The 20587-nt window shown below is 41.0% G+C and overlaps 1 protein-coding gene across 1 annotated transcript in view; it reads left to right on the top strand.

Moving 5' to 3' along the window:
* The window catches only part of LOC101170959 (apoptotic chromatin condensation inducer in the nucleus), a 28832-nt gene extending 8266 nt beyond the window's left edge, over positions 1-20566 (top strand). The window contains exons 7-17 of the mRNA XM_004079912.4: positions 7714-7834; positions 11466-11511; positions 12327-12472; positions 13176-13322; positions 13426-13600; positions 13724-13869; positions 15168-15275; positions 15569-15676; positions 16065-16413; positions 19142-19239; positions 19328-20566. Of these exons, the coding sequence (XP_004079960.1) occupies positions 7714-7834; positions 11466-11511; positions 12327-12472; positions 13176-13322; positions 13426-13600; positions 13724-13869; positions 15168-15275; positions 15569-15676; positions 16065-16413; positions 19142-19239; positions 19328-19636 (1753 nt within the window). The 3' untranslated portion in view covers positions 19637-20566. The remainder of the gene's footprint in view (positions 1-7713; positions 7835-11465; positions 11512-12326; positions 12473-13175; positions 13323-13425; positions 13601-13723; positions 13870-15167; positions 15276-15568; positions 15677-16064; positions 16414-19141; positions 19240-19327) is intronic.
* Positions 20567-20587: the final 21 nt, after the last annotated feature.

The raw sequence follows: 20587 nt of genomic DNA, 5'->3' as shown, positions 1-20587 counted from the left end.
TAGTAAGAATGATTAAACTATCTTATTGGCTGTGGTCTTCACGTACTCATTTTTGAGCACCGTGAAAAAAACGTAAAAACAACAACTACGTTTCGTAATAAATTCGTTTTTTTTTTCAGTTATCTAATCATGAATGTTAGCTTGGTGTCGCCTTGGCCTATTAGTGACACAATGATTTTATTTGACACCCTGGCTGTAATTATAATTGCAGGGGAAAACACAATAATTCAACCCCTTTCCTTATTGAATCTTCGATATTTCTCTAAGTTGGAGAAATTGCTAAGTATCTGTTTAAACATGCTAATCGTCCGTGCTAAAGATTGGGCCACGTGAGCTTCTTGTTAAGCTTTTATTGTGGAAATCTTGGACCGGAAGGTAGTTCAACATTCGGGTAGGCTTGTCTGCGCTAGCCAACATGGCCGTCATGCATGCATTGCATCCCTGAACCCGACGCAGTATAGTGCTAATTAGAAATTGAAGCCATCGCGCCCAAATCATTCCGTTGTCGTCCGATTTCAATCAACGCCCGGGCTAAATATTTTTTAGAAACTGCGTGTCAGTTTCTGCGATCCCGGAGGTTCCGTTTCAAGGCCGATCATTATGCTATCCGAAGGCAACAAAAACGGGTAAGAGACGAGTGAGTCAGGAGCCGAGGAGGTACTTCAAGGTTTTACGTTGCGAGTTTCACTTTACGTAAGAAATATTGAAAAATCTAAAATATATACTGGGACTTCCAGTTTAGGAGTTGTTCTGGTGATCGCTGCTGGTTTGCTAGCAGCTCGCGCCTGTCGGTGGAACATGTCATCAGTTCACATTCATTGGCCTCATTATGGACGTGCTACATGTTCGTCCATGTGAGGAAGACCGGGGGTGGGGACGTCGGTGAAAGCCTTTTGTTGGGTAAAGGAGCAAGGAAGATTTTGTTGGGGGAAGGGGATCTCTCTGTTTTTTCCAGATTCTTTCCCCCCCATCCCGATTATCGCCTAAAATAGCTGTTCGTTCAGGGGAAACAAATGAATAAATAATTGACTGGTTTTCATAAAGGTGATTTGAATCACGTGGGAAGTGAAAGCTCACATTTAGTTATCCACTACCCTTTTTAAGATGTATTTTACTGCAGTCTTATAATATGGACAGCTGGTTTTGACCTTTATGTCTTAGGAGGCCATGCTTTATATTATGGGGGGCCTGTGTGGCTGTAACTGGTAATGATGTCTCTGTTGTCAAGGGAGATCATTATAGCCGACATCTGTTAACTGTACAGTGAGTGTGAATGGACCTGCATGCTGCGACATAATTCTCCACCTGGCACGAGTACTCTACCTCCAGTGGGTTTATGTTAAAGTCTGATTTGAGCAATTTAAACGGTTATCATATGTACTACTACTTGATAACTAAGCTCTAACCCAAACACTTAAAATAATGTAAAGGTGACTGTTTTCTTTAGGGATCTTTAGATGTTAAACTAGCTAAAGCATTATAGTATTTTGCTTTTCCTGGTTACAGTTGGACTTCTGTGTGCTTCCCCATTCCAGTGTTACATGAATAGAATGTTTTGATAATTACAGTAATTATTATTATATTAGGAGAGCATAATCAATGCAATCTTTTTCTCTGAAGTCTGCTGACTTTCCAGTCTTGACATGCCTCTTTAATGCAAAGGGGCGAACATATATTTATACACCTAGAATGCATCTGAGTTTTATGGTATGACCTTATTATCTATATGTAGTTTTTTTCATGAGCTGTAATTATTTTTTAGGAGTATAACTTATTATTTTAACAGCGATTCATATCATAATTTGTAGTCGATGATCAGATTCATAGTCGATTTTTGTTTATTTTGAACGATCCGATTCACTGACCTAATATCCATCAAGGACATCTTTAACTTTAATTGTAAAAACAAGTACACAAGAATTAATGACAAATTCATTCACATTTTAGTTTCATGTTGTTTTTCCACATCAAAATAATACAAACAGCACATTATTAGAACATTTTAACACACTGTAGGGTTACATGTTTTTGTAAAATTCAAAGTGTTTCCATGCATTGGACTGTAATGATGGCTTGATCATTTGTTGATGCCATCATGTATGTTGTCTGCTTTGGTGGGACTTGGTCGCTTTTACGTTATGGTAAAACAAACCTACCATGTCTCAATCATAATGATATTTTCCCCATTTTAATTTGTTTAATTTTGAAACGGGGCTGCACGGTGGCGCAGTGGTTAACGCTCTAGCCTCACAGTTCAAGTCCCGGTTCAAGTCCCAGCTGGGGGAGCTGAACCAGAACATCAATGGAACAATGGGGGACCTTTCTGTGTGGAATTTGCATGTTCTCCCTGTACATGCATGGGTTTTTTCCGGGGACTCCAGCTTCCTCCCACCGTTCAAAAACATGCTTCATAGGTTAATTGACTAATCTAAATTGTCCCTAGGTGTGAATGTGAGAGTGCATGGGTTAGGGTTGGGCGATGTCCCTTAAATTGGCAGTTGACGATGTTTGCAGTAAACCATCGGGATAGACGATGATATCGTTGGGGGGTATTTATAATTTTTCGTTATTATATTATTATTATTATTTGTTATTTTACTTTATTACTTCATTTATTTTATTTCCCAACTAATGACTCATCCGCGATGATCCAGTATAAACTGAGGGAAGTGACTTTAACAAACAAAACAGAAAAGAAGTAGTCCGCTCCTTCACTCGATTAGTCAAGTAGACCGGTGGACCGAGCGACCGTGTCTCTGAGCAGAGCTGACGGACTTTGTGTTTGAGGGGAAGGGAGGATGCTTTGTTACGTGTGAGCTATGTGTGGGAGACTTGGGACTGCGATCCGCCCCCCGCAGCTCTAGGTGAACGAGCTACCGAACTCAGGAGAACCGGGTCTCTCAGTAAAAGTGTGTATCCGGGCAGAGTTCGGACCGTCAGCTCACTCAGCGGCTTTGGGGCGGTGTGGTAGCTTTTCAAAGAAGAAATGCTGCTCAGTCCTTAGAAACCGTTCAGTCACGTGGATTTGTGTTTCCAGTCGTGTCCTGACAAAATAAAGGCTGATGTTATTCCCACATATTTACGTTGAGCCAAGCTGCAGATTGCAGCATTTTCCGCATGGATTTTATGTTCATCAAAGGCTAAATGTTGTTAGCATCTCTTAGCCCTGGCTTCTTCCGGCTCCCTTTATTCAACAGAAAAAGCATGGATTAAAATTAAAATGATGAGCGAACAGGCGCTTCATAATAACCGTAACATTAATAAGATAATCTAGTATAACAGCTGCCAGATATCTATATATGTAGTCTCTCAGCGGAACTAATTTCTTCTTCCGGTATTTCAAACACTACTGCGCATGTGCGAATGATTTATTCCGACCGAAAGTGTGACCCATGTGAACGTTTGTTATAATCGGAAAAAGTTTTTCTGGGCCCATGTACGTTGTTGAATTCTCATGCGACCATTGATCTGATCAAGATATTTTGCACATGTAACTGCAGCCTATGGTGTCGACTGGCAGCGTTGGGGGGGCGTGGCATCACGATGGTGTCTCTCCATTGTGATATCAGTCAGCCATCACCGTCCATCGGCACAGCCCTAGTGTGGGTGTGTGATTGTGGACATTCTACCCTGCGACAGACTGGCGACCTGTCCAGGGTGCCCCCTGCCTTCGCCCACAAGTGGCCAGGATAGGCTCCGGCAGCCCTGTGACCCCCAAAGGGAATAAACGGAAGAAGATGAATGAATGAATAATTTTGAAACAATATTTTTATGCTTTAGTTCGATTCGATTAACAGCTTGTCTCAGGCAGATCAATCTTGTTGGATAAATCAATCAATAAATCGTTATGCGCCCATTATTTTATGTTCCACAAAAAACACCCGATAAACATAAGTAATGAAGAAAGGGAAATAAAGGGTATCAGAAGAAGTTAGTCCTAATAAACACATTGCTGTATTTGTCTGTTTCATTACATTTAGACCGTGGATCCAAAAGAAAAAGTTGTCTTATATTTTTCTGCAGGTTAGATACGTTTTTTTGTTGTTTTTTTGGCATTGTTTGCCATATGTGCTTTTTTGAAGTAAAAAATAAATAGCAACAGTCATTAAAGGGCACTGTAGTAATGTGTTTTAGTATTTGCTACTGACAGCAACACAAAAGATACGCCGCTAAGTCTTTAGCCGAGCTCGACAGAATTGTTTCAAAGCAGCACAGAGGATGACAATTTGAGTGGATTTAGTGATTTGAAGTGGTATAAAGACTTTAGTTGACTTATTGGCATGTTCTTTATGCTATGGTAATCTAATATTTGTTCATACTTTTTATGAAGCTAAATTAGCATCAGTGTGTTAGGGTAGTGAAGCATGCATGTATTAGGCTATCATTGTTTACCCTGTGATTACAATTTGCCTTTCAAGATGAAATGGGTTATTCTTCTTCCCGTATTTTGTCAAATAAATTTCTCCCAAAAGAGCGATTTATACTCCAGTACGACTTAAAAAATACGATACAGTTTAATGTCTCAGTCTCATAGTGTTGCATACCTTGCCTTCTTTAATCGATTAATTAGTTTGAATCTGTGCATATCTTGACATATGAGTTAGTTTAGGGAGCGTTTGTGACCAGTGGTGTCTGTTAGCTGGTGAGTTATTTATAACAAGTGCTCGAGATTGCCGGCTGCCGTCTAATTCCCTCTGACTCTGGCTTCATTTTCCTTGTTTTTTGGGTAATTTGTTTTTTACTTTTCTTTAACTAAAGCCCTCACTTTATAGGACTGTGGATTCCTGAACCTCATCAATTGATACTGTGTCATGTTTAATATAACCTTCTCTCTGGTGCATGAACAGTCTTTAGCCATGGCTAGCAAAAAGCAACTACTCAAGTTTTTTTTTATAGTTGAGCAAATAGGGTTTGAGGGACATTAAGCTCCTTTCATGCAGCCATTGCGCCATAAAGGTGCAACAGAGACCTGCCAGGGGTTGACATAGCCCAGAAATTTGCACTGGCCCACAGGGCCAGTAGTTTTTGAAACTTACTGGCCCTGCCTGAAAGTTACTGGCCCGACACCGCGCATAGCGGGACCTGCCGCTCCGCAGGTGCTTGCAACTTTAGGGGGGTCCGGGGGCATGCCCCCCCGGAAACTTTTAATATGGTGCAATTTGGTGCATTCTGGTGACATCACTTATTTCTACACTTTTCAATGACTGAAAATAGACCATATCAAATTTAAATCTGCTCTAGTCTGTTTCAGATGTTTTGAAGAGAGCGCTGCAGTGTAGTAGGTAACACTAGTTCAGAAGTTTTCATGGTGCTTCTAACGGCAAATATCGCAATAAATCATAAACCTTAAATGTGTTAAAACAATCTAATGGCAGCTTGAACCATTTAACGAATCAAATAAATCCCTTAATGCATTTGACCAATCGGATGGACGCCTTCACATTGTTGACCAATCAGATGGAGCCCTGTTATGTTAGATGTTTGTAACCTATGTCAACGTGGGTCATTTGGAGTATAATTTTTAAACTGGGAATGGTTATTTGGTTATTTTGCTGTTTGTTTATATACCGCAAATTATATCGTTATCGCAATTTTAATCTCTGATATCGCATATCGCGAGTTTTCCTCATATTGTGCAGGTCTAACTGAGATCATTCAGCTAACTAGAAATACTTACTGCTTACAGTGTTGTAAAGAAAAACAAAATTAAGTAGTTTAACATTCTACTGCATTTGAGTCTGAGATTCAGGTATTTGGAGTTGCCTTTAATTCTTTGACATTCATCTTAAAGCTTAGTGGATACAGTTTCATCTTCAATGCATTCATTAAATATCTTGCTGTCCATACTACTAATTATACCCACTACTCCATCCAACATATTCCTATCTATTCCTGCCATGTCTTCCACATCTCTGACATGCTTCAGTCTCTCTTCAGTGACGGTGTCGGATTTATAATCAAATGTAATAATAACCCACTGGCTTGTGCCTTCGTTGTTGCTGTTTAACATTGTTTTGTATTGAATTGTTACATTCAATAAAGTTTGGGAAAAAAAAGTAGTGAGCGCGTGCCGCGTGGTGCTCGGCAGTGAAAGCCGCGCGCGCGCAGGCGGGAGAGAAGGAGAAGTGATCAAAGGTTTCCCATAGAAACCATTGAAGTCTGAACACAGGACTAGCAGAAAAACTAAATTATGAAGACGAGGTAAATTTACACGTTTTCGCAAAATTTACTTTATTGAAAAAGGTGAAGAATATATAAACCGTTAGATATTTTAGTGGCCCGAGCGGACAAGTGAAAAGTAAAGTCTTGTGGTCCGCACTGCTCGAAAAACAGGACCGGGCCAGCGGACAAATGGCTATGTCGAGCCCTGCCTGCATGTGTTCTGTCTCCTTTCCCAATATATAAATTCATTCCTACCCTCCCAGGTGAACCATAATTCTTGTTGTAATTCAGTGTTGGTCTGTTGTGGAACCAAAAGAGGAGTAACTGTTGTTACAAACATGACTCCATTTATAGCAATAATGACTGTGTGGGTGTGTTTATATTTGTGGTACGTATCTACTTATTACATTTTTCTGATTATGGATGACATATATTAAGAAAATTAAGCTCAAAAGTGAATTTCTGTGTATTTCATTATTCAAATCATCGTAAATCAGGGGCAGACTTTATTTGTTACTTAGGAAACACGGTGGGTGGGCTACAAGCTCCCTGCTCCACTCCACTCTGTTCTAGACGACTAGATCCATACACGTCTTTGTTTTCCTCCTCCAAGCTGGTATCTGGCTCAAAACTACGGCTGGATAGCTCCAATATTGCTCCATTTTTGTTGCACAGCTAATGTTAGTTGGGGTTTGTTAGGGACTGTAAGCTGATGGTAAAGAGTGTAAACAAATGGATGACAGCTTGCTTGGCGCCAACAGTCCTGCCCACACCTAAGAGTGAATTTTTAATGAACTACTGCCACTTTGCAGAAAGTATTTTTTAGAAAATACAGATGCATCTTCTATGCTATCAAAATAGAGGAAGACTTGAGTGAGCTGTGTTAAATTTAAAATCAAAGCATGGATTTTCTTCTGTTATATACACTTTAAATGAAAAGATTAACCAGAAAATTAAATAAATAGTTGTTGATGATGTTAAAATGCACAGTATTTTAGAACAGAACCTCTTCACCGCATCATCTGTCGGCGTAGTGTCCTTCAGATGCTGCACCGTTCTGAGACTTTGAAGCAGCACTCGCTCTACTTCTGCATTGGCTCTGAGACTTCCTCTGGAGACAGAGCAAATGATCAGACTGTAGTGGAACGGGTGGTTCAATGAAGCTCAGCAAGACGCAGTGAAGACGCCTCAAAGGCGGCAAGAAACCGCTGCATTAAAAGGCTTTTTAGGAAGCTGCTATGTTCTATATGACTATTTTTAATAAACAAATTATTTACATTTATTTACTGCATAATTAATTAAAACTATTTAGAAATAGCTTGGAATTATGAGTTGTTTTGCTTAAAAATACTTAAAATGGGTTTAGAATAATGCAAATTAAAATGGAATAGTTTATTAATATTTTATCTATTATTGTGCATTTCTTTTTCTCCTCAGTTTTGGCACTCTGTTCTTCTTTTTTTTTTTTTTATTGCATCTCTATAATTTCATAGAGATGCACTTAATCATACAGTTAGACGCATACAGTAACAGATTGTCCTCTTCTTTCAGAGAGGTGTCCGAACCCAGCACAGCTGCAATTACAGAGGTGGAACCAGATTCGGAGAGTCCCACACCCCAGCAGCCAGCCTCTGGGGCTGAACCAGAGAGTAATGAGAGCCGCCTGGAGGAGGTAAGGTCACTGAAGGGTGTGTGTGCGTGTGTGCTTTGGTCTCGGTTCTGTCGCTCTCTAACCTGCATCCTTGCATGTGAAAGTGAGCCGTACAAGTTCACATTAAACCAAAAATCCAAGTGGTTCTGATTGTTCTAGATTAGAACTTAGATGAATCACTTATTGGTGAAGTAATCAACTGAGTTGGAGTTGGGTAAATAGAAGTTCAGATGATCTTTCATACATAGTCAGTCACTTGTGGGGCCTGCAGAGAGTGCTGCTGCTTTAGGGGTTTAAACTTCATATCAGGAGCTCTGGTTAAGACTCCTCAAACATCATTGTTGTAGTTAGCCCCTGCATTGTTAGCCACTGACCATAGTTGTATGTTGTTACCACTGACTATATATGAGAACTAGACTGAGTGACTCTTCCCCCTGGTGTTTCAAACAGGAAGTACCCATTGGTTCCAAGAAGCCAACATCCCATATACTTCTACAGAGAAATGAACAGCTTTTACTCAGTCATTATATTTTTCCAAATAATTTTTCTTGCTCTGCTGCTTTTTTAAAGATGTTCTTCCTAATATGGGTTTTTCTTCACGTTATTAACTCACCAATCAGACTTCCTGAGTCAGTGTTCACTCAGACCAATTTTGACCAAACACTCCTAACTGACTTCGTCCGTATTGCGAAAAAATGGTGACTGAGTTGATCTGACTTAGTTGAAACCGGAAGTAAGCCATCTTTAATGGTGTCGCCACACTCGCTATGTCCAGTTCTCATAAACAGTCAATGGTTGTTACATAAAAAATCCAATTATGCTCGAAATAGCTTGTAAAATATAATTAGAAAGCTGCTGTTTGACATTATTGTTCAAATGTAGCCAAGCTTCAGCTACAGTAAACGTTTTTCTTAATTAGAAAACCTATATTTGCCTGCTGAATTTGTATAGTTATCAGGCTATAATGGACCATGCCTGTATGTAGAGAGTCATCAGGGCTTATCTCTGCTGTTTCCTTTTATGTTTGATTTTTGTTCGTTTACTATCTTGTTATACCTTTCATTCCTCCTCTCTGACTTATTTTTCCGCCTTGCTGTATCTTTACCCCTGGTCCCCCTTACTTTCCATCTTTTGAATACCCATAATGAACGCTTCTCTGTCACTATATATATATTTGGTGTGATTGCTGTTTAAAACCCCATTGATTGCTTTGTTATGAAGGTGCCCATGCCTCTTCCATTGCCCCTATTGGTATCTGCTGCGTACTACTACCACCAACACCACCACCAACACCTCTTCCACTCCTCCTACTCCTCCTACAAGTCCTGTCCCAGTTTCGCTGGTACCTGACTTAAGTCCAGAGTCTGGAGCCTTCCCCCCTATGGCACTGGGCGAGCCTGCGCTGCAATGGCTCCTGTTTTTATCCTCCCTTGACAAATGCTGAGGTAGCAAGAACTGGAGCTGCCAACACATGGCCACTAGCAGCTGAGGAAACCATGGCAACTACAGCAGTTCACAGTTGTCATGGTAACCTACCTGCAGGAATCTGAAGCCGGTCTTCTGTTCTAAACCAAGCTGGACTCACCTGCACTGTGTGGTGATAAGCGAAGGGGTTAAATGAAAAGTGTGCCTCCTGGTTTCTGCCTCTCATCCACACTCTGAGGATCAGATTCAGACAAAGACCACCTTCAGCTCCAGTTGTTTCTGTAATTCCCTGCTGCCCTCTGCTTGAGCAGTGAAGGAAAGACTTTGAAAGGAGGACCACTGCACTACCTGTAAATAATCACAAACTTCTGTTCTAGAAGTACAGTGCAGAGCAAGAGCTGAAGGAAGCAGCTGGCTCCTGATAAGGATTGGACTGTTTTCATGGACACGCATGTGATTCAGAGCTGCACATGTGAACAAGAAAGATACTAGACTTTACTGTCAGCGTGGAACAACTGGATTATTAAAATTATAAGATGCAGCCATTCTCTGCATTGACAAACCAGTCAAATGCAATTCAAACAGAATGGACTAGGCATGCAATCCGGACAGACTTCAGAATGACATTTTGCACAGGAGACTGCAAAACCTCCATGTTCAAATAACGGGTTGCTGATACCTCAGTTTGATTTTTCCCTTAATCCGGACTACTTCAGTTGTTTTTGCTGTCTGTTATAAATGTTTTTGGTGTTTTTTTTTGCACCTACAACATCAACATCATGCAAGATTTAACAGAGAGACTATCGTCAACATTGACTTAAGCAGCCTAATTTTTGCCACCTTCAAGGAATAGTTTGTATTCTTTGGGACAATACAACGTCTTTTCTCTGTCCTTTTTGAACTGGAAACTCAAGCTAAGGCGTTTTTAAAGACCCAACATGTTGCCCTTTGGATCGTTGAGCTGTAAAATCCTTTGGACAGTTTTCATCTGGGCACGTCGTTTTTGGAAGTGTCTGAAAGACATTAAGGACTCTAAATAAATGCAGGAATATGGACAAATGTTGCATCAAGCTTCACATCATCCCCCTCCTCCTTTAACCCACAAAAGGATACATCACATATCATGGACTCTAACAACGTAAACGCCATTCCCCCCCGCCCACACCAGAATCCAACAAGTGACGCTAAAGACTTCAATCTGGTTCTGTTGTCAGCATTACGCCAAGAAAAGTCCTACCTGCCCCGCTCAAGAAAAAAACTCCCATCTGCTGATAAGTTCCTGCCTGGTGGTTTATCTACACATTCAAATCCAGCCCCGCCCTCAAACCTCTGCCTCCTCTGATTGGATCCTTGTTGCCTAGATACAGTACACACTGTCGCGCGGCTGGGCCATAGTCAAACCAGTAAGGAATCAGGTGTTCAATGGTACCAGGAAATTAATTGTTATTGTTTCTCAATTTAAAATGCTTAATAATGTAAAAGAAAGGATCAATTTTTTATAGGTGTGAAGTGTTAATTGAGATTTGGTCAGAACTTTGAGCTGCCATTTTTTTCAGCTTAATACTTTTTAATATTGAACTATAAGTGTTTACCTTTCATTAGAAAATATACTGTGGATATTTTTGGGGGGATTTTTTTTTTCCATGAGAAATTTTTAAGGAATATTAATAATAAAACCCTAAAAGCGATTTTCTTTTTTTAATGGGCAGATAATTTATAGCTTTAGCATAAAGTTCTCCACCTCTTCTCGAATTATCTATAAAATGATTTACTTTTTGACTTATTGAAGTCAATTCCCATGATTAATTATTTTCTTTTACCAACATCACGGCTGCACCACTGTCAAAATCCGGAATTCTTTTAGGATTACATACAATAAACGTAAAGATATTGATACACTTTTTGTCATAGAAAGTAAAACACAGTCTCCTACATTCTTTGTTGGAATGTAGAAAGTGTATTAGCCTTTGTACACAAAGAAAATGCTATTAAACAAATTGGAGTAGAGGTGGGAAACTAAAACTGTGTTTTTAGACTTAATAATCTAGTTTGTAGACTCCAAACTTTTGTTGCTCCAGCTCCCACCCCCCCCATTCCCATGTCCCCTCAGCTATTCCAGTTTTACGTCCTCTCTGTTGTTGCCTGTTTGGATCCGGTCTTTTGGTTCTCATCTTGTCCCCACACCCCTGGGGTTTTTGTATGTTCTTTCTGTCTCTTCTTTTTTCAGGGCAACACTCCGAAGGCTTTTGCTGCTCGCAAGATATCCCTGTCCAGTAAGTAACACTGGCACACCGAGCATCAGGAAGAACCCAGAATATACAGAGGAGGCAACTAGAAGTGTTGGGATGTTTTTCAGTTCTTCACAAAATAAAAAGATTGTGTATGAAAATCACTAAATGGAAGGCGATGCCATTAAATCTTCAGGCCTTTTGAATGTGTCCAACACAGAGCAGTCATAAACTGAACATGCTCAGGGTCAGAACCCCTGGATCTTTCCCGCTCTGACATTGGAGAAAATTTCCTGTGAACATCTGCAGTCATCTTGAAAACATTCTGAATGAAATTTCCTGCCGTAGATTATGCAGCTGTTGCAAACAAATACACGATTCTCTAGGACTGTTGCTTCTGTATCTTAGTAAGGAGAGTTCGTATGATCAGAACGTGTCTGTGAAATGCGTTGAAGCAGAAGTTCTTCTGCTGGAGCTGCATGTGGGTCTGAGTTTGCAGTCCTGGTGGAGGTCATAATGGTTTCTGGATTTAAATTATAGAACACCGCAGCAGGTTCATTTTTTTATTACTTGGCTGGATGCATCTGCATGTTAAAAAGAAAACAAAAGAGCCCAGGAAACTAGATTGACCCTAAAAACTAATCCAAGTGAGTTCAAAAATAAAAAGTAGGGAAAAAAAGTTTTCAGTTGGAACTACATTTATATTTTTTTGAGCTTGAATATCTTTATTGTCCGTTTTGCCAAACATTTTAATCAACTGTATGTAATTTGGCTTTGAGATTAAAGTTATTTCATTCCTCTTACTAAAGTGTGTAACACTACATTTTCTTAGGATGAAGTTTCTTTATCTGCTCCTACAGGCAGCAAGTCATCCCCAGCAAACGCAGAAGGAGGTGCAGGAGATTCTGACACAGGGGGTGCAGCAGGGAGGAAGAGGCGGTGGGGCTCCAGCACGGCTGTCACAGCGAAGAAACCATCAATCAGCATAACCACCGACTCTCTGAAGGTACTGACGCCTAGAGGTGTGACGTGTGGGATTTTTGATCACCGCGGTGATGAACCAGCAGAAAAAGTAAATTATCAGCAAAGATGAATGTGTTTATTATAGTTCCAATCACGCACCATATGCAGAACTTAAAAACAAGAAAAAAAAAACAACGTGTAGTGATGAGGTCATCACCGCGGTGATGCAGTTTTCATCACACCCCTACTGACACCACACAGGGAAGATTGTGTTTCACGCTACGTTCACATCGAATGCGATTTGCGCATCAAATTTGTGTCCTCTCCCTCTATTTAGATGCGCAGCAAATGCGCTGCTCGACCCTCATCCAAAACTGTGTTAATGACCTTAACGCTCCCGACGCGTGTGGGAGGAGCTACTGTCAATTCTTTTGTCTCATCACTACATCAAGGCATTAAACTGTATATCTTATTTCTAATGTACAGAAGACAAGCTGTGTTTAGTTGTTTTATTGTAGTCTGGAAGAGAATTAGTAACTGAAGATGATATCCAAATGATATCCATGTCTGGTTATAACACACCAGTAATAAACAGTTATATGCCTTAATTAAAACAAAAGTAGTTAGATTTTTGATTCCCTATATTCTAATGTATTTTTGAATTACAAAAATTGTTGCTTATTCTTGGAAAATTATGAAGATATAACTTTAATCCTGTTTTTTTTTTCATTTTGTTTCTCTTTCAGTCTCTGATTCCTGACATTAAAGTGAATCAAGATGTAGTTGTGGATCTTCACCCAGATGAGCTGCAGTTATCAGGGGATGAGGAAAATGTGGACACGAGCCGAGGTGACCCAGACAACGGCCTCAAGATCCGCCGCACGGTTACACAGGTGAGTGGAAGCATTGTCGGCGCCACAGGTACAAATTGTAATACAAAATAAAAGCTTTTGTTATCATTTTAGTCTGATTGAAATGTCCTCTTTCCCCCTCAAGGTTATACCAAATGACCAACAGGAAAACGGACAGACAAATGAGGAAGAGGAAGAGGTGGAGAAAAAAGAGAGGGAAATCCAACGCAGACCTTCCAGAGAGACGAGAGAAAACAGTCATTCTGAGGAAGCGGCAGAAACTCTGATATCTGTGAACCTCGAAGAAGAAACGAAAAAAGGTCAGCTGGAAGGCTCAGATGCTCTCTGGCTTTTACTTTCTTGTTATGATTAGAAACTCTGCAGGTTTATCTTCATCTCTAATTGCTTTTATCTGCTGACTTCCCTTCTCCTATTTCTGTCAGTTACTCCTAGCGATAATCTGGTGCGCCGTTCCATTAGTCAGCAGAAGTCTGGCGTCTCTGTGACAATCGACGATCCTGTTCGCACAGCGAAGCAACCCTCACCTCCTCGAGGGAAAGTGTCAAACATCGTCCATGTCACAAACTTAGTAAGTTCAGAAACATTTGTGGAAAGAAAATGTTTAATAACTAGGGATGTCCCGATGCGATGACATGCTTGGAAATTGGGTACGATCAGGGATTGGATATTTATTTTGTTCTTTTTATTATGATCAATGCTTTATTATTACAGATAAATACTCCATTTAAAGTCTGCATATCATGAACAGATCAGGACATTTTATTGTTGTAAAGCGCAGCAGAAGCTCGAATCAGTGCTGAACCTCTGGGTTCAATAAATCTTTTAAACATTTCAAACTAACAGCAAGCACAATTAATGGTTTTTTCTAAACGCAAACGACTACCCAAAAAAGTCATTTTACCAGAAAAAAGACTTTTGTTTTTAATGAGAATAGCTCTCTCTGTGCTGCCGACAGAGACGGCAGTGAGACAGCTGCCAAGGGACCGTCTACAAAGTTCAGGCTCCAGGAAAAAGGGATTTGAAATAACGATAATCTGTCAAAAACAAAACAAATAGAAGATTACATGGATATGTGGTAGTCATGAATGCTCATCATCATAATCATGCTTAAACTACAATTTTAAAAGAAACTCACCATTAAATAGATTTTTTAAGATGTTAATCACAAATGATCAAAAGTTACAGTCACTAAGTATCACCTATTTTTCAAGTTAATAATTAACTATTCTTTAAGTTGATAGTTGTACTATTTTCACTTGATTCTTCAAAGTATATCACAGAAGTGCGTTTAATTGTTAAATGATAAATGAAGGTTAAAAAAGGGTAAAAAGTCATGCAAAACTGTGATCTGTTCATTCCATTTGCTTCTTTTTAAAACCTTTTTACAAACGTATCAAATCTAGACTTGGTATTGTCGGACACTCAAAATCGGATTGGGACCAAAAAAAAACCTGATGGGAACATTCCTGGGAACGCCTGACCGTGTGCCAGTGAGACGTCAGGAAGCTTTTGTCCTGTAGGGGGCACTAAAGGATAATTTTTTTTTATAAGTTTTTAAGTGTTTGTGAACAACAGTTTTTTTACATGTGGGGATCTGTAATGTCTCTAAAATTATGTTGATTTTTTTTGAAGTTCTGCTAAATTCCATGTCAGGGTGAAATGCATCCTGGCTGTTCAACCTTACAATATCCTACTGACTGAATATAAAGAGTGAAAATCATTCATTCTTCTCACCTCATCGTCTAATTTCAATACAATTTTAATTATTCGTTTGTTTTTCTTTGCCTTCCAGAGTGTTGTTTTTTTTTTTGCCTAGTTCTACATTCTTCTGCGTTTAGTTTATGGTTGTCCTTTCTTATCTTTGAGGTTCGACCCTTCACCCTGCTCCAGCTGAAAGAGCTGCTGAACCGGACAGGCACCATGGTGGAAGAGGGCTTCTGGATTGACAAGATAAAGTCTCACTGCTATGTCACAGTAAATAATCCCAGAAACTTTTTACATTTATGTGGACGCAGAAGATTGTAACTAAGGAGCATTTGGTGTTTGTCAATGATAAATCTATTGTTTATTAACATTTTTAACAGGATTTTTTTTTTAGATAAATGGACAAGAATGGGTTGTTTTTCTGCTTGCTCAGGCTTTTTGATGTTCTCAGTGATTAATATGTTAAAAAAAAAAAAAAAAGATTTGCAACATTGTCAAAAAAATGTCATCTCCAAGTTGTTGTTTGTTTTTCCAGATTTCTAACTTTGATCTCGTTCTTGCAGTACTCTGCAACCGAAGAGGCAGTCGCAACCAGAGAGGCGCTACATGGGGTCAAGTGGCCTCCAAGTAACCCCAAGGTCCTTCGGGTGGACTTCTGTGAGCAGGACGAGGTAACAAACACATATCCAAAAGTACTTACAAAATGGGAAAAAAGATTTTATTTCTAAATGAAAAAAAAATGGTTCTTTTTTATTTTTAAATAAAGTCCTGATCTATTTGAAACATTTTTTAGTGAAGACATTGCAAGTTAAAAAATAGTAAACGTTAATGAACTAATTATTCTTTTGCATCTAAGAGTGAAATAATAAAAATATGGACATTGAAAGTGTGATAAAGATCAATTATAACACCATCGTGTTTAATGTTATTCAGAGGAACTTTTAGTTTTATTTCCTAAAAATAGAAAAATACTTAATCTCAGGAATTATTGGTGCTGTTTCTTCCTGTTTGTTTTGATAAAAGAAAAACATTTGTGACTTTTATTTTGTTGGTCTGCAGCTGGACTTTCACAAAGGTGTTGTGAAGCCAGAAAAGGTGGAGGAGCCCGTCATCCAGCCGGTTGCACCTCCGACCAAGCCGCCGCCCCTGATGCCCGAGCACGCCAGGGAGCGTGACAGGGACAAAGAGCGGGAGCGCGAGCGGGACCGAGGGGTGCGGGATATCTGGGCGGAGCGGCAGAGGGAGATGGAGCGCCGGGAAAGGGCGCGAGGCGAGCGGGAATGGGACCGCGACAAAATCCGGGAATTTGCAAGACCAGGCGAGGAGGGGAGACGATCGAGATCCCGAGATAGAGAAAGGAGGAGAAGAGAAAGAGCCAAGAGCAAAGAGAGGAAGTCTGAGAAGAAGGGTATGAATGTGACTGTGCTTACAAACACACAAAGTAACACAAAAATAATACAATGAGGAGCCAAGGACGTCCTCTACTGTGGAATCAGTTTATTCTTGTGATAGAGAGTTTTAGATTTCTGACTTTTAACAGCTACAGTGGAGGAAATAATGCTTGCTGATTTTGTAGGTCTGCCCACTTAAAAAGGAATGATAGTTTCATTTGAACAGTGAGAGAAAGAAAACAAAGAAGTCAACTTTAAACAGTTAATATAGATTTATTTGCATTTATGTCATTGAGGAAAATAAATATTGTATCCCTCTTGCTGGAAAGACTTAGTATTTTGTGGCAAAAGTTATCAAGCAGAGGTCAGAGCTTTCTTGTAATTGATGAGGTTTCTGCACATTTCAGGAGGAATTCTGCTCTCCTTTACAAATGACGTCTAAATCGTCCAGGTTTGGTGGTTGTTGCTCAGCAACTCTGAGCTTCAGCTCGCTCTATAGGTTTTGTGTAGGATTGAGGTTCAGAGACCGGCTGGACCACTCCACCACCTTGATACTGTTTGCTTTTCCTGCCATTCCTCGGTTGCCGTAGTTGTTTGATTTGGATTTTTATTCTGTTGGAAGACCCGTTCAGGATCCATTTGAAGCCTCCTGGAAGGAGGTTCTCACTCAGCATTAGACGGTACATGACTCCTTCCATCAACACGGTGAAGTAGCGCTGTGCAGGAAAAACTTTGGTCTCCTCTGACCACAGCACCATCTCCCCATCCCTCTCTAAGGCTATGTTCACACTGCAAATGACCCAATTCCGATTTTTTTTTGCCCCTATGCGACCTGTATCGGATCTTTCCATGACAGTCTGAACAACACAGATCCGATCTTTTCAAATGCGACCCAGGCCACTTGGGTATGTGGTCCTGAATCCGATACGTATCCGATCTTTTCAAACGTCTGAACGGCCAGGCCACATGAATCTGACCCGTACGTCATCGATACGCAACAAACGTCATCATTCTGTGTTGAAGTAGGCGGGAACAAAAACATAAACAACAACCACGGCGGTCGATGCTGCTAAGACCAGTCAGTGGAAGGAAGCGAGGTCACCGATTTGATTAATATTTGGGGTGACAGCTCTATTCAGGCCAAACTCCAGGGCTCTTATCGCAACCGGGCGATTTTTGAAAATATCTCCAGCTAAATGGCCGAGCGTGGTGTTGAACCTTTCCCGCGATGACTTTTATTTTTCTTTCTCCCCTTTCCGACCGTGGTCAGAAGCGCGGGGGACCCAAGGCAGATCCTCCTCCTCCTCCCTGTTCTGACCCTTAGATTCTCCAGGATTCTCCAGAGCGGGTTGATAAAGAGTCCATAGCATTTATTCTGGGGGAAACCTTTTATTACCGTTCTCCTTCCTCCGTAACACACAACATGAATGCGCGCCCACACTGCCCCACCCCCCATTCTCTACCGCTGCACGCGCTCTTCTCCTGTCTCTTACACACACACACACGCGCGGCCCCAACACATACACATCCCCATTCCACTACAGTGAGTACAGACTATCCTGGCTCCAATGCCTTCTTAAAATGAAAAGATTGTAATTGTGCTGGCTCCTTCGTGAAAATAAATTTAATAATGCAAAAAGAGCTGCACTGTTGACAACACTGTTGTTGGCATCCATTGTTCACGTTGGCTCTGCAAACGAGTGACGTCGTTCACCGTTGAGTACTCTTCTGGAGATCACAGAAGTTCGGATTGACTTAGAAATGTGAACGGCCTTGCAAAAAAATGGGATTTTTTCAAAAAAATCTGAATTGAGCATTAAGCCCTGCAGTGTGAACGTAGCCAATATCATGAAGGTGCTCATTGGTAAACTTCAGGCGGATCTGAACATGTGACCTCTTAAGCAGGGGGACTTTACAAGATGGTCAACATGCAGCAGCAGAAAGTATTCCCAATGGTTTTCTTGGTGACTGTGGTTCCACTAACTCCTGCCGTGTTGTTTTAGACCCATTTCTCACTGTTCTCATGAGCACCAACCAGGTGAGATCTGGTTTGGAGCCCAGACCTGGAGGTGGATCGATGGTCATGTTGTTGTATTTTGGCACCAACAGTTGGAACCAGATCTCCAGCTTCTTGCTGATGGGTTTGTAGTCCGTTCTGGTCTTGTGCAGGTCTACAAGCTTCTCCCTTATATCCACTTTCCCACTTTGGAGAGTTTGGAGTCTGACTGATGGACTGATTCTGTGGACAGGTGTCTTTTCTACATGTGATCAGTTCAAACTATTTACTTCAGGTGACAGGTGGTTTTAGAGAGTCTAACTGGTCTGTGTGAACCAGAACTCTGAATGGTTACTAGGGGATCAAATGCATATATATAAAATAAATTTACATAAATTCGGGATTGGAATTTTTTTTTTCTTGCTGTTCAAATGAACCTACTGTTAAGATGACAGGCTGTCTGTTTCTGTATAGGTGGGCAAACCTACAAAATCCAAAAGGGACCACATACTTATTTCTTCCACCGTATAGTTTTTACAAAAGATATAAGATATTTCCTTTCTTGTTGCTCTGAAGCAAAAAAAATATCAGACAGCATGTGTGCTGTAGGGATGCAGGTTTGTTTACATTAGACACTTTAAGCAAATATCAATTTCAAAATGCATCTGTATGAATTAATAAGTTGTATAGGGATGCAAACTTTTGCTCGTCCTCCTGTCTGTGCTTGACTGCCGTCTCTGTCGTGGCAGATAAAGCAGATGAACCTCCAGCTAAAATGCTCGACGACTTGTTCCTCAAGACCAAAGCGGCTCCATGTATATACTGGCTCCCCCTGACTGAGGAGCAGGTCAGTCACGCCCCCACGGCTGTTTACTTTGTAAGGACGGTTGTGTGGAAGCTTATCGATGTTGACGTGTTTGCCTCTGACCCACCAGGCAGCGCAGCGGCTTTTAGATCGCACAGAGCGGCAGAAGGAGCGCGAGCGAAAGCGCAAGGAGATGGAGGAGGCGGAGGACAAGAAGCGCGAAGAGGAGAAAAAGGAGAGGCTGAAAAGCCGGGAGAAGGACGGCAGCGCCGCCGCCAGTGCCGGGACAGCCAAGCGAGCAGCCGAAGGGGAGCGCGTCCGAGACAAAGAGGGCGAAAAGCGCCGGGATAGCAGCCACCGGTCCAGACGGCCTTCCCCAGGGCCTGGCAGTGGACGCCGGTCACGTAGTCGTAGCAACCCCAGGGACAGACGCCGCTGAGGGGGCGGAACCTGCAGGAAACGCTGAAGAAAGATGGGGGGCCTCTAAAGGGAGGGGTTTCTAATCATTTGACGCCTCCAACACGCCCTGCTCTGCTTTCATCTGTCCGCTGTAATGCCAGCATCGTCTTCCACACACTTCTGTCATTTCCCCGCCTCTTTAATGTCCACAAAAAGTGACAGGATCTTTAATTTATCGGGTAATGTTGGTCCCTCTAGCTCCTTTCCAAATTTTTTTAAGTGAAATCCTTTCTTCTGTGGACCCATGTTCCTCAGTCTGTAATGCTGGTAATTGTTCTCCATTGAAGTAGCTGAGGGTAGTAGTTTCCTGCCTGCAGTTTTTCCCGTTTTGTTCCACCGAGGTTTGGTCTGAGGCCACTTAATTTTAGTTCTGTGGCTCCGCAGTTCCTTCTTCCTCTCCTGCCCTGTAATAAAAGCAGTCCAAAATAGATCGTCGACCATGACCTCGCATCATTTCAAGGATCTGTTTCAGCGTTGCCATTTCCAGCACCACGACTTTTATACCAACATCCAAATTGAACAGAAATCCTCAGTCAAAGCGAGCGTTCACTGTATTTTTTTATGGAAGGGGGAAACGTCCCTTGTGGCAGGAGGTGAGTAAAACCTCATCACGGTCCAACACTTAAGTTAAAAAACAACGTTTGTGTCACCGCTGGCTGATGTTTTCTCAAACAGGACGGGAAATTCTGAAGTAGCTGCGAGAAGCTAACCTCCTCTGCACTGAGGTTTCCTTTTGGAAACGCCTCCCCCCAAAACTAAAAGTAGAGTAGAAAATGGATCTCATAGAGTAACGGTTGCGATTTTACTATTTTTCTTTTATTTTTAGTTGACAAGTTTGATGTTTTTCTTCCCTCCAAGAAGTGCTGAATGTACCAAGAATATAAGAAATTAATAAATTGGTTTATCACAATGCTTGACTTCATTTCTTAAA

The sequence above is a fragment of the Oryzias latipes genome, chromosome 18 (genome assembly GCF_002234675.1).
Source record: "Oryzias latipes chromosome 18, ASM223467v1".
NCBI lineage: Eukaryota > Metazoa > Chordata > Actinopteri > Beloniformes > Adrianichthyidae > Oryzias > Oryzias latipes.
Note: the sequence above shows the minus strand (reverse complement) of the source record. Positions and strands in the feature narration are given on the sequence as shown.